The sequence below is a fragment of the Bubalus kerabau genome, chromosome 1 (assembly GCF_029407905.1).
Source record: "Bubalus kerabau isolate K-KA32 ecotype Philippines breed swamp buffalo chromosome 1, PCC_UOA_SB_1v2, whole genome shotgun sequence".
Taxonomy (NCBI): domain Eukaryota; kingdom Metazoa; phylum Chordata; class Mammalia; order Artiodactyla; family Bovidae; genus Bubalus; species Bubalus kerabau.
The window spans coordinates 221579840-221607375 of NC_073624.1; the positions used below are offsets into that span (position 1 = coordinate 221579840).

The window sequence follows — 27536 nt, forward strand, 5'->3', positions numbered from 1 at the left end:
CTCCTTCTCCCAGCATTCCACATGCCTGGCTTCTTATTCTTACATTTCAGCTCTTCACAGAAACCCTTCCACCCAGCCCAGTGCACATCACTTCGGTTTAGTTGTTTCACAGCACTGATTGTGTGTGTGCATCTTCTGTTTTCCCTCTACAGTGGAAGCTCCATTAAAGCAAGGACCCCATCTCTTTTGTTCACACTATATCCCAAATACCTGGCCCAATTAGGTGTTCAGTATATACATGTTGAATAACTGAATGAATGAATGGCAGCCTTTTTGTTTCAAGGTTTATTAACAGTGACCCATCCTTTTTGGCTCCTCTTTGACCCACCTCCCAACCCTAATCAACCTCCCACTCTAGGGCTTCACTGTAGTTTCTGAATGTTAAAGATGGGGTAGGATAAACTTGGAGATCATTCAAATTTGTGCCTTCCAGGGACTTCGCTGGCAGTCAGGTGGTTAAGACTTCATGCTTCCACTGCAGGGGGATGCCAGTTTGATCCCTGGTCAGGGAACTAAGATCCCGCATGCCAAGTGGTGTGGCCAAAAAAAAAAAAAAAAGTTTGCCTTCCAAATCTTTTTACTGTTAATGCATAAAACAATTCTTTTCAAACTCCAAATCTCTCACAGAATCCCTACATATCAAATACATAAAGCAGGAAGTGCCCTTCTTGAGGGAAACTATGTGGGCCTTACAGTTCTGAGAAACAGTTTGACATTCATTGTTCTGCTTATTTCAGTTACTTCATGGTACAGGTGAGTCAGCGGAGGCCAAGCGCGGCGCCATGACCTGCCTCTTTTCTGAACCGGATGCTGTCTCGGGAGCTCCTGGCCCTGTGCTCCTTCCACAGCACCAGACTGGACTCTGTAGAGTCTTTCCAGCCAGGGCAGACGTGCCCCGGCAGTGTCTGCCATGGGGAGAGCTTGGGTCTTTGATTACCTACCCCTCAGACTGCTGTCCCAGAGTCATGTGAGGGGCTGGCTGCGGGGTAGACTGGAAGTGCAGGGAGTTTGGGTGGGGAAGCCAGGTGTCTGTGTAGGAAGGCCATTGGGGCTCGGGGGCTGGGGGCTGGAGGGTTGAGAAGGGCTGCCCAGGCCTGTGGTGGTCTCTCCCTTCCTCAGGATGAGGCTGCTCAGCTCCTGGAGTAGCTGCTCCTCCAGGGAGCCATGTGTCTGGGGGCTGCTCTTGGAAGGGGGGCCTGGAGGGGGCTCAGGTGGCCTCTCCTCCCAGGCCTGGGGGCCTGCTTTGTACAGAAGATATTGATCAAAGGACCTCTGGCTGGGGAGGGCGGTCTCCGGCTTGGCTGTCCGCTCCCGTGGGGTAGAGAAGGAGGTGGAGATGTCCTCGGTCAGCTCGGGGAAGGCCCCCACTTCCTCATACACCGGCTCCTCATACACAGGTTCCTCCAGTTCTTCCTGCTCCTCCACAGACCCCTGGGATGACTTCATTGGCTGGATGAGAATGGGGTCACCAGAGGCAGGCACAGATTAGAGTTCCAAGATTATTAATCGCTAACATTTATTGAGCTCTTCCTCTTGACCAGATGCTGCAAAAATACTTTTGCATGTATGATGTCAAAAACAGCCCTGTATAATGGATACACTGCAGGTGAGTGAGCTGAGGTACGGAAGAGTTAAATAAGTTGCCCAGGATCACACAGTAGGTAAATGGTGGAGCTGGGGCTTGAACCCAGGTCTGTCTGACTCCAAAATGCATTCTCTTAACCACTTCCTTCTACTTCTCAAATCCTGTGACCACTTCCCCCTTTCTTCACTGCATCCTACCATCCCTTGTTTTCCTCATTCCTTCAGGTCGCAACACTCTCTGTCCACCCGCACACACACTCACGTATGGCCTGCATCGGGCAAATACAGAGAGCACATGGGCTCAAGCAGCACAGAGCATAGGGCTGACAGGCACAGAACTGGAGCAGGCACAATACTCACAAAGAACATGGACAGGGTCCTCCGGTTGTGAAGTCGCCGCTGGGCACAGGTAGGGTGGGGAGGCAAGGAGGGAGAGACACAGAGACACAGTGAGGCCTGGCAGCAGGAGCTTCAGGTGGAGAATTGGGGCACAGAGAAGGCAGAGGGGGCACCAGGCTGGCAGACATGCCATTTCCTCCTGCAGTGTGCACAGGGCATGGGCAGGGACGGCTAGGGGAACCTCACCAGGGTCTGATTGGCAGATAGGAGGGTGGCCCCACTGTCATCCCCACGGATGGGCAGCAAAGGCATGGTGCCAAACTTCTGACGGGCGAGGTCAGAGGAGGAATGGCGTCGTAAGACCACTGGCTGCTGGTCATCGTGCTGGAGAGAGGGCGGGGGAGGCACCGGTGGGCATGGGAGGTGCTGAGGGTAGAGCTGGGCCCACAGACCTGGCTCTCAGCTCCCTCCTTCCCCTCACCTGGGCTTTGAGGATGCTGGTGGTCCAGTCCCACATCTCGTCCTCGTCTGTGCAGGACAGGTAGCTGGGGGTGATCAGAGTGGGATCACCAGGAGGGAAAGGGTCACAACTAGAGAGGTGGAGGATAGGAAAGGCCAGAGGACGGGGAGCCTGGCTGGGAGGTACTCACAGGTGCATCTTCTCCAGCATCAATGTGAAGCCCCACCTGAGAAGCAAAGGAGACCAGTGATGTGGGTGATCAGAAAGCCAGAGGGGTGGTGGCATTTCATGCCTCTAGAAGGGTGGACTGGGGGGGAAAAACTCACGGGGTGGGAGGCTTGAACTTTTTGCGGATTCCAAGGTAGACCTTGGCATCTTCCAAAGGCCACTCTCGTTCCGGTTTAGAGCTCTGACAACATGAAGGCCAGCAGTGAGGTTGAGAGGTGAGAGAGAAGGATCATGGTTAAGGAGGTCAATAAACCATGGAAGCACTGGAGTTGTATGAAGTCAAAGGGTCAGAGAGGTCAAAGGGCCAGGGAAGCAATGAGACTGATGGAAAAATGGGCTGTGGAGTGACAGGGTCGAGCAGTCAGGGCTCCTCCCACATAGCCATCCAGCCTCCCTCGGCATTCGCCCAGGGCCCACCTTCTTCTCCTTGAGCAGCAGCAGGCAACGGCCACGCAGCAGAAAGAACCTCTCCTGGAAGCGGTTTCCCAGCAAGCGGGGGGGCTCCTCCCGACACCGCAGCAGCCCCACCCGTGGGCTCTCACGCCGGATACCTGGGCACACGTGGGCAGGGCAGGGCTAGGTGGAGGGTCCCTGGGAGAGGCCTGGGGCAGGGGGTGGTGGTGGTGCTGGGCTGAAGAAGGAGGCTCACCTGTGAAGAGGCAGCCAGCATGGGCCAGAGAGACTTTTCTCAGGAGCAGGGAGGCCGAGCAGGGCTCTGGAAGTTGGCACCATTGGAGGGCCTGCTCAAGGACCCTTTCCTTGGGGTGCAGTGGCCGCTCTAGGGGGCAAGATGAGGGTAGGTGTCAACCAGATATCCGTCCACAGCCTGGCGCCCCCTCCTCCTCGCCCACCAGTCACTCATTCATTCGTCCAGCCAGCCACAGGCATAATTTAGCACTGACTGTGCCAGGCACCCGGCTGCCCTGGGGATACAGTAGGGAGCCTGAAACACCCAGCCTGCCTTCACAAAGCCCACAGCCTGGTAAGGGAGCAGAGAGTAACAGATAAGTAAATCAGGTGAAGACAAACCAATATTCTGAAGGAAACAATAAAAAGCTGAGAGAGAGAAACAGGGCAGCTACTGAGATGATAGGGTGACCAGGCAAAGCCTTTCAGAGGAAGCATTTGAAGATGAGACACAGAGCCTGAAGGATTGGGAAGAATAAGCCATTCAGAGATGGGGGAAGAGGACTCCAGGGACGATGAAATGCAGCACCAAAGGCCCTGAGTTAGGAAAGATGTGCTTGAACTTAACAGCCAGCACGGCTGAAGCAAGGAAAACATGTCATTTGAGATGAAGTCTGAAAAATAAGTGAGTGCCAGATATTCAGGGTCTTGTAGGCTAGAATAAAGGGTTTGGATTTTATTTTAAGTGCAATGGGAAGCCATTGGAAGGTTTTAACCACGGGAATGGCATGATGTAATTTATGCTTGAACATGCTCATTGACTGCTGTGTGGAAAATGGCTTGTTGGAAGGCAAGAAGGGACACTGGCCAGTTGTGCCCTTTATGGAGCTGTACATTTTCGTGGTTAGTGTTGGGGTGCAGAAAGATCATGGTGACTTCAACTAAAGTGGTAGCAATGGAGATGGAGAGGTGGTATATTTAGAAAGATACTTTTAGACTCAAGAGGATTAGTTAGCCGGTAGGTATGAAGATGAAGGAACTGAAGGAGTCCCAGAGGAGTCCCAAGTGTCTGGCCTCGATAACTGAGTGAATGCTGATTCAATGACTGAGTAGGGAAAACTAGGAAATGGCTTGAGCTTTTTGTCAGGGGAGGGGGTTGGGAATTGAATTTGGTCTTAGAATTTTTTATTCACTTTTTTTTTTTTTGGTTGTACACGTGGCATGTGGGACCACTGGTTCCCCAACCAGAGATCAAACCTGCATCCCCTCCAGTGGAAGTGTGGAGTCTTAACCACCGGACTGCCAGGGAAGTCAGGTCTTGGACATTTAAAATATGACATGTTACAAGATGTACAAGTGCAGGAGTCAAGCAGGCAGCTGGCTATGTGAGTCTGGAGCTCAGAGGAGGGGTCTGGACCACACATAAACATTTGGGGCCAACTTATTAGTGGTATTTAGAGGCACAAGAATGGATAAGGCTCACCCAAGGAAACACACAGAGAAAGGAAGAGGGTTGAGGATTGAGCCCCAAGTCCCTCCAGCATTTGGAGGCTGGGCAAAGTAGACAGAGACGCCTCCTCTGAGGTGAAAGAGAAACCAAGGGTGTTTGGGGCCCACGAAAGACAAGAGTACAGAGAGTATTGAGAAAGGGTGAGTAGGAACTTCTCTGGTGGTCCAGCAGCTGAGACTCCGCACTCCCGATGCAGGGGGTCTGGGTTCGATCCCTGGTCAGGGAATAGATCCCACATGTCGCAACTAAAAATCCCACTTGATGCAACTAAGACTTGGCACAGCCAAACAAATAAATACAAAAAGGAAAAAAAAAAAGAAAGCCTGAGAGGACAGCTGCTCATCTGGTAACCCAGAAGTCTTGGTGACTTTCACCCCGAACACATGTGCCTGCGCACATGCGCTGTCATACGCACCAAGCTCCCCGTGCTCTCGAATCTCAAACGTCACCCACAAGTCCGTCCCAGCTGCCGTCCCCCGAATCTCCAATACTTGGTTGGTCAGCTCCTCAGCAGTCAGTGTTGGGGATACCTGGGGTCAGGGCAAGAGCAGAGGACCCATGCAGGTCAGGCCACTGCCCCTGCTGCCCACCATCCTCTCATCTCTCCTCCTGTCCCCTCAGGACTCACCTTCAGGGTGACACAGTTGTCTGGGAGCTGCTGCTCTATGAAGACCTCCATGATGAGGTCTCCAGCCTGGGACAGCTGAGGGGAGGAGTAAAGAAATGAGGAGGACACAGTACAAAGAATCAAGGTCAGAGGACTCCTTAGGTTGTCTCATGAGTGCTTCCCCTACAGAGGCCTCCTCTGAACCCTCACCCCAAACATCCCTCAGACCCTTTAAAGAGAAGAAACTCCAGGCGTGGTGGCACTGTGTGCGGTAGCGCTTGGGAAGACAGGTTGGAGTCTGGGTTCCAACTCTGCCACTCGCTACAGTACAACCTTGGATAAGTGACCCTTCAAACCTCAGTTTCTTTGAAAAAATGGGACCACCTACCTCTTAGAGTTGTGTGGCACTAAAGTGAGATTACAAGTGCTTGGAATATAATTCGTCCCCAGATGTTAGCTACAGCATTTATTAGTCTTCTCACCTCTTTGTCTAACTTAGCTAACCCTTCGTTGGATCTCTACACCTGGAACTAAAGTGCTTCTGCCACCCTTCTGTAATGAAGAACCCTCAGGGTAGAATAAATGGAGCAAATCCTAAACCAACCACCTCTCCCCAAGGCGCTCCTCTCCTTGGGTTTCCTGTGGCCTAGAAGCAGAAGGTCACCTTCCTATCTCGATGTCCCCTCCTGGCCCACTCAGAAGTCTAGGGTCAGGACAAGTTACCTGCACATCCTTCCAAGTGGTGATAAGACTGACCTCCAAGTCAATCTGGGCTACCTGGTCAGGGTCAATCTGTGGAAGAGCCAAAAGGGTGTGTGTCTGTGGGTGTCTGTGTGTCGGTGTGTGTGTGTATTAGCGGGAGGCTGCCGGGAAAGAGGGTAAGTCCAGAGACATGTGCAAGACCAGAGCCCCTGGAGGAGAGGGGGAGAGGCCAGAAGAGCCGAGAGCTAAGGGGCAAGGATGTTAGGAGTGTGGTTACAGGAGACGGGGCCCAGGGCTCTGGGATGGGGTTCCTGATGCAGAGGGCCTTTGGAGGGTAAGGTTAGGGGTTTGTTGGGACAAGCAGGATCCAGCATCCAGGGAGAGGGACCATAGGTCAGGGGTCGGGAAAGCTTACATCAAAGACAGAGATGTAGCCATCGATGAGCTCCTGCAGCACGCGCACCTCGTGCTCCCCCCGCCCATCTGTCTGGAACACGCTGGGCGCGAACAGCAATGCCAGGTTTCGCGTGCACATCTGGTTCAGAGAAGCGCACTTCTGCACCCTGTGGAGGGGTGTGAGGGTCTCAGGTGGGTACAGCAGTCATTTGGTAAACACTTATTGAGTCCCTGCTATATGCCTGGGCTAAGCACTTGGGCTACAGCAGTGAGTTAGACACAACCCTGCCCTCAAGGAGCTCCAGTCTAGGGGAGAGACAGACTTACACATAGGAGTCAGCAAACTTTTTATGTAAGTTTATAGATAGTAAATATTTTAGGCTTTCATGCTGTACCATCTGTCACAACCCCTCAATTCTGCTCTGGTGGTGTGAAAGGAACCATGGGATATATATAGAAGAATGGGTATGACTTTACATTTTATGTACAAAACTTTATTTACAAAAATAAGCAATAAGCTGGATTTGGCCCAGAGGCCATAATTATCCAGTCTGTAATCAGTACCATACAACTGAGACTCATCCTAGAATCATCTAAAAAATCTGTCTCTCCCAATAGACTGGTAAAGGTAGACTTGCATCTTATTCCTCTTTGTGTCTCCAACATCTAATCCTTTGCTGCCAAAGAATATTAAATAAAACAAAATAATGCCAATTGTTCACCATTTCTGAATGCTTACTACATATATGCCAGGTGCTGTGGTAAGTTTACAACGAGTACATCATTTAAATCTCATATAACCTATGAGGTGGATGGTTGTGGTGATGGTTTAGTTGCTGAGTCATGTCTGACTCCTTGCGACCCCCTGGACTGTGGCTCACCAAGCTCCTCTGTCCATGGGATTTCCCAGGCAAGAACACTGGAGTGTGTTGCCATGCCCTACTACAGGGAATCTTCCCAGACCACGGATTGAACCCTGGTCTCCTGCATTAGCAGGAGCATTCTTTACCGCTGAGCCATCAGGGAAGCCCATGAGGTGGATACTATACCTTATACCATCTTCCTGTTACAAATGAGGAAACTGAGGCTCAAAGAAAACTGTTAATTTATCCAAAGTCATGTGCTAGAATAACGGAGTCAGATTGAGGCCTAGGTCTGTCTGACCCCAAAGTCCATCCTGTGAACCTTTATGCTGTTACACCTTCACTGAACAATTGTCTATGGGGTGGATATGTGAATGTGAGTGATTGGACAGAGGTAACGAAGGATCGGGGGGAAGCCTGCAGGGGTCTGGCTGTACTGACCGATAGAGATGCCCAATGAGGGTGGCCAGTGTGCGGCGGTTGACCCGTGGCAGGCAGCCAATCACTTCTTTGTATTTCTCCAGGCGCTGGTTCTTCTGGGGCAGCTCTGGGGATGTGATGGGCAAGGGGTGGTGAGAGTCGGGGAAAGAAGAGCAGAGGGATTTTTAGAGAAACAAACCCAGGATGGATGTGTCTCTGCCCCTTCCCACCTTTCCCTGAGCTGAGTCCCTGGGTGATCAGCCAATTGTGGCAGGAGTGTTGGGGTGAGGGCTGCCTAATCCCACAAGGGTGCCTTATAGATTCTGGGGGGGCAGGGCGTGGAGTTCCTGGCTGGGTCTCCGTTGCCCATGAGGCTCTTGTACCCACCAGCAGCCTCCCTCCAGCGAGGCAGCAACCGCGCAGAGGTCACAGGATCATCAAGCTCTCGAAAGAAGCGTTTGAGTGTGTCGGTGACATCCTCCACAAAGTGCTCCCCTGGCCGAAGCTTCACGGACCGGGCATCCCGCCGGAACTCAGCCAGCAGCTTCAGGCTGCGGGCGCGGGCACCCCCTTTCCGGTATACGCCCTCCAGCCGGAGCCCTGTGAACAGCCAGCATCTCAGCTTACCGCTGCCCAAGACCTGCTATCACTCACCCAGTGCCCTGTCTGTGACCCACCCCCCCATACTGTACCTGGCTATTGGGGGTAGGATGGTCAGACAGAAATCAGCCTCTCTGGCCTTGCTTCTCAGGTCCCTACTCCAGCCCTCGCCTTCAGAAGGTCCATCCCTAACCATGCCATCACACTGCAGCTCCCTTCTCTCCTCACAACTTTGATCTTTAAATAGCACCCTATGAAATCACATTATACTCAGGATATGTTATTCACAGGTTTTGAATTTATGAATTCATCTACCTCCTGAAATGTATTTGGAACCCCCAAATCAATACCTGTGGCACTCTGCAGTCACTTGTGAACATGCACAAATGGAGAAAATTTTCAGTTGCCTGATGAACATTTTCCCAGCTAAGGCCTCAAGCAGTAAACAAGTGTCATTCTAATGGTATATTTAGAGACACATATTTTTGCATTCTTGTTCTTCTTTGGGGAGGGGGGTGGAATCTCACTGTTTAAAATGGCCCCCAATTTAGGGCTGAAGTGCGGTCTAGTGTTCCTAAGTACCAGAAGGCTGTGATGTGCCTTGTGGAGAAAACACATGTGTCAGATAAGCTTTGTTCAGGCATGAGTTATAGTACTGCTGGCAGCAAGTTCAAAGTTAACGAATCAACTGTATAGTAAATAGAGTGTCTTTAAAGCAGACTCATGGATACAGAAAACAAACTAGTGGTGACCAGTATGGAGAGGGAATAGGGAAGGAGCAGTATACTGTTTGATATAAAATAAACTGTAAGAATATATTGTATAACACAGGGAAAACAGAAAATATTTTAGAATAACTATAAATGGAGCACAATCTTCAAAAATAGTGAATCACTATATTGTACCCCTATAATTTACCAAATATTTTACATCAACCATACTTCAATTAAAAAATAATAAAATAAAAAAATTTAAAAGAGGAAAGCTTGGACCTATACTCAATATCTTATAATAACCTATAATGGAAAAGAATCTGAAAAAGAATATAGGTATTATATATTTATACACACACACACACACACACACACACAACTGAATTACTTGGTCGTACACCTGAAACTAACACATTGTGAAATAATTCAATTTAAAAAGAGAGGAAAAGAGATGAAAACTTAAGAAACATTAAAAGTGTCTTCAAACAGAAGCACACATAAAACAATGTTACATATTCATCAACTGATGAAAATACGACCAGAATTTCCCAGGAACTTAACTCTGTATTTCCACTGGGGCAACACTTCAGCATTCATTGATCCAGTGTTTTCAGTGACTTTATAACTGCCATGAATCATGAGAACTGAGTGTATTTGTTTCCTTAATTATTACCCATCATTCCCACAAGGCTCTGAGCTTCACAGAACCTTCCCCGTTCACTGCCCCACCCGCCGTGGCTGGCACAGGGGAGCAGCTCAATAAATATGTGTTGAATGAAGCGTGGTGGTGCAAGATCTGTGGAGCAGCAGGGAAGAACACCCACACTTTCTCCAGGGCTTTTCACTGGGCCTCTGACTTCAATCCTCCTAGGAACACGTGTGAGGCTGAGAAGCGGATGGGGTCTATTAAGTTTGGGGAGTCAGTACATAAGGCTACTGCAAAGGCGTGGAGGATGTCTTTAACCACTGACTCTCCATTGTCTGTGTAGTAAACACAACTATTTGTAGGCGCATGGATGTCCTTTTTCCCCTTTACTGTCCTCCTTAGTTTTCTGAGAATTTTCTTCTCAAGAGTCCAGCCTTCTAAAGAGGGTTTGCTGGAGGAAAAGAATTAATTTGATCCTTACTCGATAAAGAGAAAAAAGCAGAGGCCAAAACTCACAAAGAATTCTGGGAACCCCTTGCAGAGTTCATCCTTTATGGCTGGAAAACCCTCCCACACAGAATAATTCTACTCAGACCCTCAACGATTTTGCTGCTCAGCTTGGCTCTTGCCAAATAGCTGCACTCTCTCTGTTCTCCATAGCTCTGCATCTCCAGTCACATCTGAGGGCCCCGCTCCTTCCATGCCCACACCCCCACAGTAAGAGTAGCTATGGAACACTTCAGTTCAGTTCAGTTGCTCAGTCATGTCTGACTCTTTGTGACCCCATGGACTGCAGCACCCCAGTCCTCCCTGTCCATCACCAACTCCCAGAGCTTACTCAAACTCATGTCCATTGAGTCAGTGATGCCATACAACCATCTCATCCTCTGTCGTCCCCTTCTCCTCCTGCCTTCAATCTTTCCCAGCATCAGGGTCTTTTCAAATGAGTCAGTTCTTCACATCAGGTGGCCAAAGTATTGGAGTTTCAGCTTCAACATCAGTTCTTCCAATGAATATTGGGGACCGATTTCCTTTAGGATGGACTGGTTGGATCTTCTTGAAGTCCAAGTGACTCTCAAAAGTCTTCTCCAACACCACAGTTCAAAAGCATCAATTCTTCGGCGCTCAGCTTTCTTTATAGTCCCACCCTCTCATCCATCCATGACCACTGGAAAAACCATAGCTTTGACTAGGCAGACCTTTGTTGGCAAAGTAATGTCTCTGCTTTTTAATATGCTGTCTAGGTTAGTCATAACTTTCCTTCCAAGGAGTAAGCGTCTTTTAATTTCATGGCTGCAGTCACCATCTGCAGTGATTTTGGAGCTCCCAAAAATAAAGTCTCTCACTGTTTCCCCATGTATTTGGCATGAAGTGATGAGACCCGGATGCCATGATCTTAGTTTTCTGAATGTTGAGCTTTAAGCCAACTTTTTCACTCTCCTCTTTCACCTTCATCAAGAGGCTCTTTAGTTCTTCGCTTTCTGCCATAAGGGTGGTGTCATCTGCATATCTGAGGTTACTGATATTTCTCCTGGCAATCTTGATTCCAGCTTGTGCTTCATCCAGCCCAGTGTTTCTCATGATGTACTCTGCATATAAGTTAAATAAGCAGGGTGACAATATACAGCCTTGATGTGCTCCTTTTCCTATTTGAAACCAGTCTGTTGTTCCATGTCCAGTTCTAACTGTTTCTTCCTGATCTGCAGATTTCTCAAGAGGCAGGTCAGGTGGTCTGGTATTCCCATCTCTTTCAGAATTTGCCACAATTTATTGTGGTCCACACAGTCAAAGGCTTTGGCATAGTCAATAAAGCAGAAATAGATGTTTTTCTGGAATTCTCTTGCTTTTTCAATGATCTAGTGGACATTGGCAGTTTGATTTCTGGTTCCTCTGCCTTTTCTAAAACCAGCTTGAGCATCTGGAAGTTCATGGTTCACGTACTGTTGAAGCCTGGCTTGGAGAATTTTGAGCATTACTTTTCTAGCGTGTGAGATGAGTGCAACTGTGCTATAGTTGGAGCATTCTTTGGCATTGCCTTTCTTTGGGATTGGAATGAAAACTGACCTTTTCCAGTCCTGTGGCCACTGCTGAGTTTTCCAAATTTGCTGGCATATTGAGTGCAGCACTTTCACAGCATCATCTTTTAGGATTTGAAATAGCTCAACTGGAATTCCATCACCTCCACTAGCTTTGTTCATAGTGAGTGTTTCTAAGGCCCACTTGCCTTCACATTCCAGGATATCTGACTCTAAGTGAGTGATCACACCATCATGATTATCTGGGTCATGAAGATCTTTTTTGTACAGTTCTTCTGTGTATTCTTGCCACCTCTTCTAAATATCTTCTGCTTCTGTTAGGTCCATACCATTTCTGTCCTTTATTGAGCCCATGTTTGCATGAAATGTCCCTTGGTATCTCTAATTTTCTTGAAGAGATCTCTAGTCTTTCCCATTCTATTGTTTTCCTCTATTTCTTTGCACTGATCACTGAGGAAGCCTTTCTTATCTCTCTTTGCTATTCTTTGGGACTCTGCATTCAAATGGGTATATCTTTCCTTTTCTCCTTTGCTTTTTGCTTCTCTTTTTTCCATAGCTATTTGTAAGGCCATCTCAGACAGCCATTTTGCTTTTTTGCATTTCTTTTTCTTGGGGATGGTCTTGATCCCTGTCTCCTATACAATGTCACGAACCTCTGTCCATAGTTCATCAGGCACTCTATCAGATCTAGTCCCTTAAATCTATTTCTCACTTAACCACCTATAGGTCCTAAATGCATCACATGTGCTCTTTATCACCACTATCCTGGAACATGAGACTGTGAGGAGCCCCATTTTCTTTCTTTTTATTTTTTGGCCATACCATACGGCATGTGGGATCTTCCTTGACCAGGGATCGAACCTGTACCCCCTGCATTGGGAATGTGGAGTCTTAACCACTGGAACTGCCAGGGAAGTCCAACAGCCCCATTTTATTTTTTAAAATCTATTTAATTATTATTAAAGTTTTCAGCTGTACTGTGCGACATGTGGGATGTTAGTGGCATGTGGGATCTTTGTTTTCTGACCAGGTGTTGAACCTGTTCCCCCTGCATTGGGAGCCTGGATTCCTAACCATTTAACCAGCAGGGAAGTCCTGGCCCACTTTAAAGATGAGGGAACTGAGGCTCAGAAAGGCAGAGCAGCTTGTCACTGTCAGGTTGCAGTCTCTGGAGGCAAAGTTTTTGAAGGCAAGTCACATGCACACATCTCCCTCCTCAATCCCATCTAACCTGCAGTGCCCATGTTCCCCATCCCTCACTAGCTCAGTGTCAGCCAGTACCCACTCACCATGCTGAGTGACAAAACTGATGCAGGCATCCACGATGATGGGGATGTCACCCCGGCTCATCTGCTGCTCCTGCAGCCCTGTGCCTCCCCCACCGGCTGCCCCCTCAATGGCCGCGTTCCATGCTGAGAAGTCTAGCCGGCCCTCTGCCTGTAGATACAGTGTCCTGAGACCCGAGAGATCTGAGTCAGAGCCAGCTCCAGGGGAGTCCTCAAGCTAAGAGGCCCAGGAGCACAAGGATCATACTTCCCAGAGACACCAGCAGGGGGCAGCAACACCCAACCCAGACAGGGCCCCTGACTAGGGAAGTGACTTTGAGGAAGTGGGCAGTGGTCCAGCAGGCCTGGGTGGAAGGTGTGAACTGTGCTCTAGGAAGCGGGCCGAGTCAAGGGTAGGGGCAAGACTTACCTTCCTGTCTCCACCAAAACCAAATGCTCTTTCTTGTCCGGGGTGTCAGCTGCTGAGACCACACCTTGGAGGAGAATCATGGGACATTATCATTGTCGTCTTCATCATAGTGATTAATATTCATTAAGTATTTAAGGTATGTAGGTTCCATGCTAGGAGGTTTACAATCAATACTGCCTTAAACCTTTTGAGTTACATACTATTATCCCCACTTCAGGTTCAGACGGTAAAGAATCTGCCAGCAATGAAGGATACCCGTTTCACATAAACTCAGAGATGTTAAGTAACATGCCTCAGATTACTTGTTATGGCAAAGCTGAGCTTGAACTCAAGTTTCTTGTCTCCAGATCTTTAAATCACTATCCTACACTGTTCCTCTTTTAGGAGGAAAAGAGAATTCCCAGTCCCTTCTCTCAGTCCCCAACCAGCAAGCAAGCGACTCCAAATAATGATAATAACACACATAACATATAACATTTATTGAATACCTGTAAGATGCCTCCTGCCAGGTTCTGTGATAAGTGTTTTACATGCATTGCCTTATATGAAACTCATTACAACCCTACTATTGAGCCTAATGTGAAGATGAGGCAACTAAAGCACAGAGGTTAAGTAACTTGTCTAAGGTCACACAGCCAGCAAGTGATGGTGGGGTGGCGGGGTCTAAATCTGGGCAATTTGACTTTAGAACTTCTGCCTGAATCCACTATTCCTCCTATCTCCCATAGGGACCCTAAATATATGAAGGTCCACTACCCCACCCCTCATAGCCACCCTTCATCCCTGCCCCAGCCTTGCTCACTGATCTCCTGTAGCCGGCGCAGATGCACCATGTCTTCAGGGGCTGGGGGCCCAGGGCCTGATGCCGGGCACAGGAAGAGGTGGTCTCCACGAAGAAGGCCGAACCCAGACATCCAGAGGCCAGGGGCCAGGGTTGCATGGGAGGGGGACCGCAGCCACAGGCGACCCAGCCGCAGCAGCCCAGGGCCCAACAGCTGGTGACAGCTCAGTGGAGAGAACCACTGTGAAGAGGAGGACAATGGAAAGGAGGAGGGTAGGGAAAGGGACAAGGGGTGGGCAGAGAAGTAAGAGTGAGAGGGATAAGGGGAGGCAGAGGAAGACATGGAGAGAAAGCCAAGGAAAGAGGGGAATGAAAGGGATGGGGAGAGAGTAAAGGAAAGACCGGTGCAGGAGACAGGAGATGGATGGAGAAAAACAAGAAAGAAATGCAGTTTAATTCGATTTGCTCCAGCCAACACAGAGAAGACGCCTGTGCGGCAGGCAGTGTTATACCCTTAATTGGGATGTAGGGAAAGACATGCTGGGTAGCTGCATGCTGTGACAGAAGTCACGAGGCCCCAGGAAGTCCCACCCCCAGGGGGCCAGGCAGAGGCTTCATGGAGAAAGGACTATTTGAGGTGTAACTCAAAGCAGTGCTTCTCAAGCTACTTGTGCTGAAGGAACAGGGAGTTTAAAATTTTTTTACCAATCTGTCACTAACCAACACTTTGATTAAAAAACAACAAAACGAATTACTAGAAAAGTGAAATGAAAAAGGAATGACATATAAAATATAAGCCCCCAATTTTTAAAAATTAGACTCCACACATAAAATTATTCTGTCACATTGCTATGAAAGATTCTAAATAGTGACTCTCAAGCTCTATACTTAACCTGTCACAGGCTGTAAGAGAATTCCTCAGCCAGGACCAGGTAATGGACCACACTTGGGGTAGCACTGCCTTAAAGGATTTTTGAAAAGTGGTGGCTCAGTGGTGGTGAACCTTGACTGGGAAATGGACAGAGAAGCCTGGCGGGCTACAGTCCATGGGTTCTCAAAAGAGTCAAACACGACTTAGCAAATAAACAAGAGATAATAGGAGGAGACTTGGAGGGCCGTATCAGAGCCCTTAGAGGATATGAAGACAGCTTATTGGTGTGAGGAGTTCTGAGTGGGGTCAGAAGCTAGAGCAGGGGAGCGCTTCCTACAGAGTAGTGTCAAATACACAGACTACCTGGTGAGGCCAGAGGGAGGCCCTTGAACCTCACCCAGGGCAAGTCACTGGCCACCTGCAGGGGTGCCGCTCGGAAGAGTAAGGCGAGGAAGACAGCCAGAAGGGGTTAGGGAGGAACTGCAGGCTGCCAGAGCTCATAACTTTCTAAGAAGCTGTGGTGGGGCGGGGAGGTGGCACGCCAGGGTGATGAGCTGAAGGTGGAGCAGGGCTGGGGGGAAAGCTGTTTAAGGATGGGAGCGATTATCACTGTCATCGCCATTACTACTTCAACACCCACAGATGGAGGGCTTGCGGCGTGCCAGGCAGTGTGGGCCTCACGTGTCACTTAATCCTCAACCCCAGGGGGTAGATCTTTGACACCCACTCTACCCATATGGAAGAGCTCACACATGTGAGTCGGAGGACTCAAATCCCAGGATATCTGACTCCAGGGATCTAGATTTAATGCCAGGGATCTAATTTAATGCCGGGGTGGGGTGCAGGATGGAGAGAGTGCCTTGCCTGGGCATGGAGAAGCTGGGTCAGATAAAGGCAGCTTTGCCTGTGGACTTGGAGATCTGAGCCTGGGGGAGGGGGCGGGAGTCAGGTGGCAGCCTCTCTGAGGAAAGAGGCCAGCACAGTGCAGTCTGGCCTGTGAGCTTTGCAGACAGAGGCCTGACTTCCGTCCTGTGCTCTGCTGCCTTCTAGCTCTGTGACCTTGACTGAGTGGCTTCAAAACCTCTGAGTTCTAGGTGTGAAATATTGATAATCCTTACCTCTAAGTGTTGAGAAAATTAAATGAGATATTGAGTGGGCAGCATTTAACACAGGACCCGGCACAGAGTAAGTGCTCAGTCAACCTCAGCTGTTAGTGGCAGGGGTGGGCATGGCTGCAGGAATAGGAGGGGACAGGATGGGGGCGGGGGGTACAGGGAACCCACGAGCTGTAGGGGAGGGGTCTCAGCTGTCTTACCTTGCCCAGGGCACTGGTCCAGGCCTCCAGACTGTCAGCTCCTTCTGTGCCAAAATGCTGAATCCTCCCCCCGGTGAGGATGAGCTCGAAGGAGAAGGGGAACCTGGAGAGATGAGGCCCGGGAGGAGGGATGGCGTGAGTGAGGGGGCTGGCAGGCTCAGGATCAGGAGGGGAAAAGGGAAGTTCAGGGAACAGGGTGGGTGTTACCTGTCGAGGTCACCTGGGTCAGTGGGTGGGGGGTTCACACCCAAACATACAACATCCTGGGGCTGGATGAGGTGGAGGGGTTCAGGGCTGCTCTCCGACACAAACATTTCCAGAGCCGCACCCAGGACACACCACAGTCGGGGGGGAGCTAAGAGGGAAAGTGGCGGTCAGCAGGCAGCAGACCTCTGTCCCCACTGTCAGAATTCCCATTTGCCAGATATTATTCTGTGCCAAACCCTCTACCTACGTAGGATCTCCTGTAGTTGTCACAACGCTATGAGGGGAGTTTTACACTCAATCCTGTCTTGCAGATGGGGAAACTGAGGCTCAGAGTTGAAGTACTTGCCCAAGTCACATGGGGAGAAAGCAGCAGAGCTGCGATTTGAGCCGCCACGGTGTGACTTCAAAGCACAGCCTCTCAACCATCACCCAATGCTGCCCCTCCCCACCCCTGCCACGGTCCCTCTGACCCCAGCACCCCTGTCCACTTCAGGGCGTGTCCTATCCCAGTCCTCTCCTCCTTATCCCTCTAGGGAACACTCCCAACCATCCTGGCTTCTGCCCATCCCCTCCCATCCCTTGGCTCCCCTCTCACCATCTCGGCCCCTGCGAGGGGGTGGGGGTCCAGCTTTGTTGCTGATGGGACCACAGTACAGGAAGCTGCTGTAAGTGGCAGGCACCACCACTTCATTGTACACGCCAGGGGAGGGGTCTGCAAGGGAAAGGAGAAGTGGTCACGTCAGGCCAGTGCAATGGAACCCCCTGACCCCCTTGGGGAAGTGCTTGATTCGAAGAAGACAGTGGGACCCAACTCCATCGGCAGCATGGCCTAGTAGAGCTCAGTGGTGCTGGACCCCTCACCATCCAGATCAGAGAAGAAGGTGGCAGGCAGTGATGAGGCTTCTAAGCCAGCCCTTGCCCACTGCCTGTCTCCACCAGCCAGCGAACAAGTAAGCTCTGGGTGGAAGGCTTAGGCAGGAGCCTTCCTGTAAGTGTCTTGGCCCCTGTGGCATGACTACTGGAGACCAGCCTGTGTAAGATGACCATTTCTATGATCAGACTTCCCTTGGGCAGGTGAGAACTGACCTATGGGTTGACCCGACCTATGGGTTGACCCTGACAGGGATAGGCCAGCACTAACACCTCAAGCATCCAGATCCACTCCAGACAGTGGTCATTAGTGGTCATTTCAAATACGAAGAAATAGAGCCTAGAGGACTTGGAGGGTTGAGAAACTGCCCAAGTTGGGCCATTGTGATGGGCTAGCTGACAGGTAATTGGGGGCCCCCGCCAGAAGAACCAAGGCACAGGTCAAGGCTGAGAATTCTTGCAGGGAGAGAGAGGAAGCCTTGTGGGGATTACCTGGGGGCAGGAGACTAGGGAAGCTGCCATCGAGGGCTGAGGGGGTCCAGGGCTCCTCTCCCTCAAAAGCCTCGACACAGAGGAGCTGGGTCATGTTCTTCAGGAGGTTGGGTCCTGCCACAGCTGCACATAGTGCCTACAGGGAGAAAAGGCCTCTGTCAACCCCAGCACACAACCTGGGAGTCCTGGGGACAGTCCTCCTGTCTCCAAAACAGCCCCACTCCAAGTTTAGGTGTTTCAACTCAGAGACCCATCAGCCCCGGCCTTCCCTCCTACCTGGAGAAGCTGGCTGTGATCTGGATACTGAGGGTGGGGCTTCCGGAAGAGACCAAGCCGGTACTTCCGAGAGATGAACTCTCCCCGAGGGCCAGGGGTGGTATCTGGGTGCAGCCCCTCACCTGGGGGGAGTGACCCTGCCCAGAAGCGGTTGGCGCGATCGTTTCCCAGGACAATGAACAACTGCAGGGTTACGGGGGCAGAGGCAAGTGACAGAAACTTGTATCCCCAGGCATTCCAATCCTGTCCCCAGGCTGGACCCAAGGCCTTTTCACACATGCTCCTTCCACCCCAGCCCACACCCCCAGACACACTTTTTCCCTCTGCAGACTTCTCACCTGCACTATCTCATTACTCCACACACTTGTGTCCAGCTTCAGGCTCTGCACCTTGGAGATCCCAGAACCCAGGGCCCGGTGCTGACCTGTTAGGGTGTGAAGGGCATGGGCACCCTGAGCCCTCCTGCCCCGAGCCCCTGAGCCCCTCCCCGTTTCAGCTAAAGGCCCCAGTCCTCACCTGCGCACTGCTTGCAGATGACCACTCCCAGGTTGACCGCAGCCCAGTCTGGGCGGGAGGCACCACAGTCCGCGCAGTGTCGGTTTGCCCGATTGGACCAGATCTTCTCAGCCACCTCGTAGTCAGACAGGGTCTCGGTTACTGCTTCCTGCAGAGCGGCCGCCCAGCTCTGCCGAGCCCCCCCAGACTCGGCTGTGAAGCTGAGGGGTGGACAGCCAGTCCGTGGGCCTGGACACCCAGCCCCCTACCCGCCCCACCACCCGGGGCATTCCTGCAGCAGCCCCCACAGCCATACGTGGGCCAGCCCAGCCCCTCCTGACATCCTTGACCCTGTTCACTGGACTCCCATCGGGACACACCCACTGACATCCTAAGGAGGAGGCCTTGGGGCCTCTGCACCCCAGTGTCCCCCCTCAAGGTCTCTCCCCCGGCCTTGCCTCCTGCCAGTCTGGGCCCCACCTGAAGCAGCGATGTGGTGTGAGCAGGTCGAAGCTGCGACTCTTGGTCTCCCGCACACTGCAGCCTTGTAGTTCAATGAAGCAGATCCCGATGCCCAAAGAGAAGGCCTGGCAGAGTCGGGGGTGGGGGGCAGTGGGCAGGCACAGTGAGGTCCAAGTGGGCTAGGTCAGGCCCCTCGGCCCTGGCCCGGCCCTGCTCACCTGCTCACTCTTGTACAGGGCCAGCTCTCCGGGGCTCAACGCAGCAAACACCTTGGCCTTGTGCCCACGTAGCTCCAGCATGCCCGTGCGGAGGGGTCGAGGTGGCTGCGGGGGCCGGGGGTGGCCCAGGAGGCGCTGCTCCTTCAGGCAGGACTGCAGCGTGGAGCACCACATGTCCCGCTGAGCTGGCGGGGGACGGGGAAGCAGGTAAAGTGGGCTGTGAGCTCACCTGGCCTCCTCAGCCCTGCTCTGAACCCAGGGGGCCCTGGCCCTCACCCTCACTCTCTGTGCGGAACACGAACACCCTCTGGCCGGTGATGACCTGGAACTTGTTGTCCTTGCTGCTGCGGGTCATCTCGATGGCCGTCAGAGGGATCACACCCTTAGGGAAGGGGTCCTGGAGGGACAGACAGCCCATTGGCCCCTGGGGACAGGAACTCAGCCATGTGCACTGACCCCCGGGGGCCAGCACCAACGTTTAATGAGATTCGGCACTCATCCCGCAAGCAGGGGGGTACAGCTGCGAACTGCGCTCCTTTTGACCCTGACAACAGTCACGTGGTGCCTGCCTCCCCACCACAGGGGAATCGGCCTTCCAATCCTGAGCCTCTCTCAGCTCTCCCTCTCCCTTTCCCCAGGCCCCATGAAGCATCTCCCAGACCTACCTTATCACTGCCAAAGTACATCAGACTCCTCCCGTTGAACTGCACAAAGCGCCTCTGAAAGACGTAGTTTCTGGGGAAGGGAGAGGCTGAGATCAGTAACTGGTGGAGGCTGCACCCCAGGGGTCCTAGGATCTGGGAGCACTTGAGACCCGACCTCCACCACCAGCCAGCCTCCCGTGCCCCGCTCCCCTTCCCAGCAGCCCCACCCCTGAGGGGAGAGCTTGTCTAGCCAGCCACTGAGCAGAGGCGTGGGGCGGTCTGCCGTGGAGGAGAAGCTGGCATAGGGTGAAATGAGGTCATCATTGGTCTCTGTGTCCAGGGTGGGCAGGGAGAGGGTGGAGTCCCCAGGCAGCTCAAGGCTGGCATAACCAGCATCCTCACGTGCTTCCAATTCCGGCCTGCTGAGCCTTGTGGGGGCCAAGACAGAGGGGAACACACTTTAGAGCCAGTTCCCTGGACAGCCCCACCCACAGCACCTACTGGAATGCCCGGCAGGTACCAGATCTGCTTTTTAAACAGGGGAACAGGGCGGCTGGGAACCCAAAACACGAGCATGGATCTTCTTCCCAGGGCACACTAGGACTTTTCTTTTGAAAAATGTCAGTCCTTTGCCTCTGCCATTAGTATTACTTGGTGGAAAAGTTGGGAATAACTAACACAGATGACTTTCTGCCACAGCTGCCTATCTCATCAATAAGTCTGATTGGTTCTTTCTCCAAAAAGTTCTTGCCTTTCTCTCCCTGGACCAAGTTCCCAATAGATCTCACTGAAGTGAAGGGAATTGTCTAACCAGTCACTTGCTTCCATTCTCGCCCTTCCACCAAGGATGCAAATAAGATCATTTCATGCACCTGCAGGAACCTCTACAATGACTTCCCGTTAACACCTATCAAAATTCCTTACCAGTGGATGCAAGACTGTGTACAGAGAGACCCAGGGCAACTCTGACAACCTCATCCTGCATTGCCTTTGCCTTGCTCACTACAGTCCAGCCACATTCTCTTCCCTAGTTCAGAGTCTTTGCCATACTGTTCCCTCTGCCTGGAACACACTTCCCTAGGCTGCTTCTTTCTATCCTTCAGGTATTCCTTCCCAGAAAGTCCTCTATTATTCTGTTACTTTCCAGTGGTTCCTTACCTCAGCTGTACAAATCACTTGGGAAATTTAAACATATCTGCATATGAACCCCATGTGCATACGTGCGTGCTCAGTCATGTCCAGCTCTTTGTGACCTCATGGACTAGAGCCCGCCAGCCTCCTCTGTCCATGGGATTTTCCAGGCAAGAATACTGGCATGGATTGACATTTCCTACTCCACGGGATCTTTCCAATCCAGGGATTGAACCCGAGTCTCCTGCATTGGCAGGTGGATTCTTTACCACGTAGCTACCGGGGAAGCCCTGTGTGAGCCCCATGCCAGACACTTAAATTTGAGTCATTGGGAACAAGGCCCAGGCATCTGTCATTTTCAAAGTTCCCCAGGCTGTAGTGCAGCTTGGGTTAAGGACCTCCACCCTACCCTACTTGTTTCCTACTTAATTGAGAAATTGAAGCAACCAGAGGATAATCCCCGCAGACTCCCAGCGGCCCATCTGCCCCATTCCACATACACACAGTTTTCCTCCTGGTACTATGATAAACACCACTGTCTAAAGCTGATCTGTCCTTTGGGCACTTGGTTCCAGTCCTCTCACCTACACAAGGACATCACTCCAGACTTTGTCCCTTTTCTCTCTCCTATATCCACTAGTTTTCCCTCTCTATCAGATCATCCCTATTCACCTATGAATATACACAGCATTCCATGCTATTAAAGCCCCTTTCTTGACTTCACTTCCACTATCTATAACCACTCAAACTCTCTGCTCTTCTTTGCAGAAAAACTTCTCAAAAATGTTGTCTTCATATTTCCAGTTCCTCTCCTTTGTTCTCTCTTGAGCCCACACAAATCAAGCCTTCACTCCCAGCACTTGTCAAGGTCCCAAGTAACCTCCGTGTCACCAATTCCAGAGGTCAATTCTCAGTGCTCATCTTACCCGACCTTCAGTAGCATTGGATACATCTGACCTGACCTCTTCCTCCACCTTATATCTTTTCTTCCGTTAGCTCCTGTGGCATCAACTTCTCCTGATTCTCCTCCTACTTCACTAAGCTTTTTTTTTTAGCCTGTTTTGCTGATTCTTCCTTCTATCCCCAATCTCTCAATCCTGGAGTATGCCAGGACCTTATCTTGGTCCTCCGCTTTACCTATACTCACTCACAGCTACATACACCCATCTAAATGCTGACAACACACAAACCTAGATCTCCTGTTCAGACCTCTCCCCCAGACTCCAGACTTGTATATCCAACAGCCTATTTACCACCTCTTCTTGGGCATATAATACACATCTCAAATTCAACACATCAAAACCTGAACTCCGAATCTGTCTTACTCCTGTGTTACGCATAGTCTTCCCCATTTCAGACCACAACTCCATGAACTTTCAGTTGCTCAGAAGAGCACTATCAAACGGTCTTTGAAATTTGGTTGTTTTATAGTTTTAGCACAGCTCACACCAGACTAGCCACATTTCAAGTGTTCAGCAGTCACACGTGGTTACTGGCTACCACACCGGACAGTGCAGGCTCAGACGGAAACCCTTGAAGTCTTTCTTGACTCCTCTTTTTCTGTCACAATTCAATTTACTAGGACAGTTTGTCTTCAAGATATAACCCAAACCAACCACTCCTCACCCTTCCCACTCTCATAGCAGTGGCCTGAGATTTCTCACCTAGATCACAGTAAGAACCTCCAAACTAGTCTCTCTGCTTCTGCTTTTGCCCCTACAGATCATTGCCAACACAGCAGCCAGAGGGATTCTTAAAATGTAAGTCAAAACCCTTCCAATAGCTCGCTTCCCATTTCACTTAAGAGTAAAAGTGAAAGTCCCGATATGGCTCCTTTTGCCTCTCTGACAGCGTCTGCCCCAGCTCTTCCCACCCTGGCTCCCTCTGTCCCAGCCCTGCTGACCTTGTCATCGCTCCTGGATCCCCTGGTTACATGGCCTTCTCAAAGTCTCTACTCTGGCCACACTTCCCACCTGCAGCATTCTTCTCCTAGAAGGACTAACTCCCTCACTTCTTTCAAGTTTTAGCTCAAACATCATCTTCTTAACACTCTGGCAACTCCTGGTGAAAAACTGCAATCCTTTCCCCCCCTCACCCCATCCAGCCCTCTTACCCTGTTCAATTTTTTTTCATGGCACTTATCACCTTTTACTGGAGAAGGGCATGGCAACCCACTCCAGTATTCCTGCCTGGAGAATTCCATGGACTGAGGAACCTGGAGGGCTACAGTCCATGGGGTCGCAAAGAGTCGGACATGACTGAGCGACTAGCACTTTCACTTTCACTATTACCTTTCAACATAGGAATAACTCGTTTATTACATCTATTGTTAATTGACTAATTTCCGACAAGGGCAGGGATTTATGATCTATCCCAAGTATTTACAACAATATCTGACATTCAGTAGGTGCTCAAAAAATATTGTTAAATGAAAGAAAGGCACTTCTCCATATTTTAAGTCATATATCCATTTCTTTGTCTACCTATTTTATTTCTTATCTGTTCCCACTGAGTCACAGGCTGCCTAATGGGAGACTGGGTCTGTCTGTCATATTCATCCTAAATCTCAATAACCCAGTTGGCACACAGTGGACACTCAACACACATTTGATGACCAATGGGAAACACGGCCGCCACCAGCTCAACCCGCTCCTCTTCCTGCCATAGTCACTCTATGCCACTCACCTGTGTTCAGCCCTTTCCTGACAGACACCTCGGCCTTCTCTTCTGTCAGGGGCCCCTGGGACCCCCACAGGCTGGACACCATAGTACAGGCAACCAGGGTCCATGATGTGCACTGGCAGGTGGAGAAACGGGGGAGACAGGGAAGAGGTCAGGTGAGAGTCCTGAAGGGCACTGCTCCTTTCCCCCAACCCATGATAGCCAACCTACCTGTGCCCGTTGTGGGCCTGAGGGCAGGGGTGGGGGCAGCTGTCTGAGAGCTGTCTGGGGCCCTAAGGAGAGAGGTCTAGTGGTCATTCAGGGAGAGAGAAGGAAGGACAAGCCCTCATGCCCTGCTCCTCCCTGCCCCCAGCATTGGATCCCAGGGAGCCGACCCCACTCACATGTCCTGAGCTGTCTGGGCCCCGCCTCTTAAGTCCAAGCCAAAGTAGATGGCATTGGGCATCATCTCCACAGTATTTGAGGCCGACGGCTGCTCGGAGGAGGACCTCGGAGGGACAGTAGGGGACCTCGGACTCAGACTGGGCTCTGGGCTCTTGGATGTCTCTGGTCTCCAGACGGCTGGACCCAACCCAGGCCTCTGGGTGGTGGCGGAGCCACCGAGTCCACCAAATACTGTCCTGGGCTTAGGCACAGGCTTGGTGGGCTGGGCTGGGGGTGCTGGGCTGTGCGAAGGCTCCATGGCACTTTCAGGCTGGGGATCCGGGGGGCCCTCGGCAGTGCCCGCCTGCAGCAGGCGCAGGATGCGCTTCCGGTGCCCCGTGGCGTTGATGCCCAGCTGCCTCAGCTCCCCGTGGCCCAGGCCACGGGCCGCACCCGCCGTAGCCAGACCCTGCTGCCGGAACGCGTCTGCATACTGCTCCAGGTGCACCAAGGCCAGCCACACAGCGATGTCCAGGTCCTGAGGGGCAGCCATGGGGGCTCAGGCCATTGCTGGGGGAGGGGCAGGGTGAAGGGAGGGCTCAGGCTGAGATTCCCCCTCCCTGTCCCAACATCTGAGGCTTGGACAGAGGCCACCAGACTCCAGTCTTCCTCCAGAGAAAATGACCAGAAGCCTGTGATCCGGAGGCAGAGCCAACCCCAAACATTGGAAAGGGCCTCCCCATTATAGGAGCAGCCCTTCATTTGCAGAGGAGGAAACTGAGGCGAGGGAGGGGAGGAGGCCTGCCCCAGGCTCATGGCAAGCTGGCTTCTTGGTGAGAGTGTTGGCCCCTTAGCTCCTGCCCACGCAGTGTCTGGGTCAAAGCTCTGCATATACTCAAGTCAGCAAGCCTGGGACAAGATGCCAGAACCCTGCAGGGGTGGGGATGACAGGGGCTGGTGGGGAGGAGGGGCCCACGATGAAGCTGCTATGACACAGAGGAGAGGGGAGGAGGAGAGGGGAGGCGAACCTCCCACTCCCACTGGTTCCAGGGCTGAGTACAGGCTCCGGCCATCCGGCCATCCTGATCCTGGTCGTTCCCAGTTCCTCCTCCCCTTCCACCTATTGTCTCTGCTCAGACTTCCTTCCTGTCCCTCCAGCTCTGGCCGCCCCCACATCCTGCCTGCCTTGGTCAGGCTGTCCAGAGAGCTCTAGGCAGTACCAACATCTGGGCAGAGGCCACTTGGGGAGTGAGGATGGGGCAGAGAACTAACTGGGCCAGAGAGATGAGGGACCGGGGGTACACCAGGGTCTCCACCCAGCACCCACCTGCAGCATCTTCTCCCATGTGTGTGCAAACTGGAACACCCACCCTGCAGGAACTCACACTGCGAAATGACATCCCCCTACCTCTGCTTTCTCCAAGCCTTCCTTTGCCCTGTCCATGCCTTTGGACTCAAGTCTCTGAGGCTCTGTCCCATTCCACCACCTTGACGTGGACCCTGATCTAGTTAGTACCTAGACCTCTCTTGGATCCTGTCTCCGTGAGTTTTTTGTCTACCCTGTCCCTGTCCCCACCCCATTCCATCTCCATCTCTATGTCTAAATCCATCTCGGTCCCTTCCTTGTTTTGCTGTCATTAAGCCTCTCCTTGCCTCTGTCTCCATTTCAACTAGATCTTCAGTTTTAGCTGTGTCTGGCCAACTCTGACTCTTAGGTTTCTGTCTCTGCATCTGCCCGTACTTCTCTCTCCCAGTTTCTCTCCTGCGGGGTCCTTCTTACCAGGACTGCCTCTCGCCCCAGCATCAGTTCTGGCCTCTCTCCGCCTCTCTGTGGCGGAGCCCCCTCCCCAAGCTAGGGCCCGGGTGCTGCACCTCCCGTCCTGACTCAGAGTCCAGTTTCCCGGTGACTCAGGCCCGACTCGAGGGCACGGGACTGAGAACTAGGAGGTGAGCAGGGCAGGAGTGCGGGGGGTGGGAGCCAGGGGGGGCGGGCAGGGCAGTACAGGGCAGCTCCGGCTACTACGAGGGAGGGGGCAAGGAGGGAGGGGGCAGAGGCCGGCAACCGGAGGGAGGGGCTGATCGCGGCGGGGAGGGGGAGAGGGGAGGGCCGCGGGCGCGGAGTGGGGCCAGGGATCCCACAGAGGCCCTCGAGGTGATGGGGAGGAGTCTGGGAGGCAAGAGCCGGGGGGCGCGGGGGTCCTCACCTCACTACGCGGCCGCCGTCCGCTCCCCGGTACCCACCCGCCGCGCCGTCCGAGGCTCCGGGTCGCGCCGCGCCGACCCCGCCTCCCCTCAGCCCTCCCCCGACGGAGCCCCGCCCCGCCCCTGTCGTCGGTTCCCTCCGCGGGGGCCCCGGCCACTCCTTGTGCAAGCGGCGGTCTTCAAAAGGTTTGGGCTCCTTACCCAACCGTTGTGCTTATCTCGCAGCCTAACCAGCTCAGCCCCTTTAGGGGCCCAGAAAGGGCGGGGGGGGGGGGGGGGCCGGAACAGGGTTGGAGGCCGAGTCAGCCTTAAAGAGCGGGACAAAGAGGCAGAGACTAGACGGAACTGGGGACAAGGGTAGAACAAGAGAGAAGAGAGTGCTGCGAGGGACAGCTTTGCATCCCCGCCGCCGTTCCCTCCCCGTCCGTCTTGTCAAAAGGGGAGGGAAAGCATCGGACCCTAAGTCCCCAGGGCACCACCTCTCCCACGCCCAGCAGGGTGGCTGGACTCTGGTACCCAGTTAACGGGGAACAGAAGCTGACATCCACAAGTCACGGATGGATATCCACAGCCTTCCAAGCTGGCAAACCTTCAGAAGCCCCGCCATCTGACTTCGGGGAAAGAGGCCCGAGGCCCAGCAGAGGAGCCCTCAACTGCTTCTCCCTCTTCAAGCGCCTGGTGTAGGTTTCTTCCCAGGCATGCAGGGTAGCAAGGCAACATCCTTACTCCCAAACCAGGCTTTGCGGCTGCCCTTTATGAAGATAAGGGTGGTGCCCTGTCAGCACGGTTACCCAGCAAGCAGCCTTTTCATCCTGGGGTGAAGCCCCTTCTTCCCACCTCCCTATTGCAATTTGGAGGGGAGTGGTAAGAAGAAGGCCTGAGGATAACCTGCTCCTCTCCCTTCTCGGCGTCTTGTCTGGAGCCCCAGCCTTGGAGCCTGTCCCCAGGGCCTGAGGCACTTCCCCCTCAGAGCTGGGCTGGCCTTTAGCTGTGCGTGGTGTTGGGGGGGGGTGGCGGGGGACACCCGCTGGCCGGCTTTGCTTTCCTGTTTGTATGAGAGGAAGTTGGCTGTGAGTCAGCAGACACAGGAACTGTCTGTCA

General features: G+C 52.3%; 1 protein-coding gene across 3 annotated transcripts; it reads right to left on the minus strand.

Moving 5' to 3' along the window:
- Positions 1 to 559: 559 nt before the first annotated feature.
- On the minus strand, positions 560 to 26493 carry ARAP3 (ArfGAP with RhoGAP domain, ankyrin repeat and PH domain 3). 3 transcript variants are annotated; one of them, XM_055556187.1, is made up of 33 exons: positions 26438 to 26493; positions 24254 to 24803; positions 24081 to 24142; positions 23874 to 23985; positions 20285 to 20485; positions 20079 to 20148; positions 19690 to 19810; positions 19414 to 19598; positions 19214 to 19320; positions 18755 to 18954; positions 18577 to 18662; positions 18239 to 18421; positions 17963 to 18098; positions 17196 to 17312; positions 16601 to 16748; positions 16394 to 16496; positions 14229 to 14448; positions 13427 to 13490; positions 13021 to 13184; positions 8124 to 8336; positions 7758 to 7863; positions 6473 to 6620; positions 6079 to 6147; positions 5377 to 5451; positions 5164 to 5278; positions 3261 to 3389; positions 3029 to 3162; positions 2710 to 2792; positions 2574 to 2609; positions 2405 to 2468; positions 2170 to 2307; positions 1945 to 1983; positions 560 to 1449 (listed from the first exon to the last, which is right to left on the minus strand). In XM_055556187.1, the coding sequence occupies exons 2-33, from the start codon at positions 24784 to 24786 to the stop codon at positions 964 to 966; spliced, it is 4647 nt and encodes a 1548-aa protein (XP_055412162.1). In that variant the 5' UTR covers positions 24787 to 24803; positions 26438 to 26493; the 3' UTR covers positions 560 to 963. The 3 variants fall into 3 exon arrangements, with proteins under 3 accessions (XP_055412162.1, XP_055412177.1, XP_055412167.1); XM_055556202.1 differs by lacking the exon at positions 6079 to 6147; XM_055556192.1 differs by lacking the exon at positions 1945 to 1983.
- Positions 26494 to 27536: the final 1043 nt, after the last annotated feature.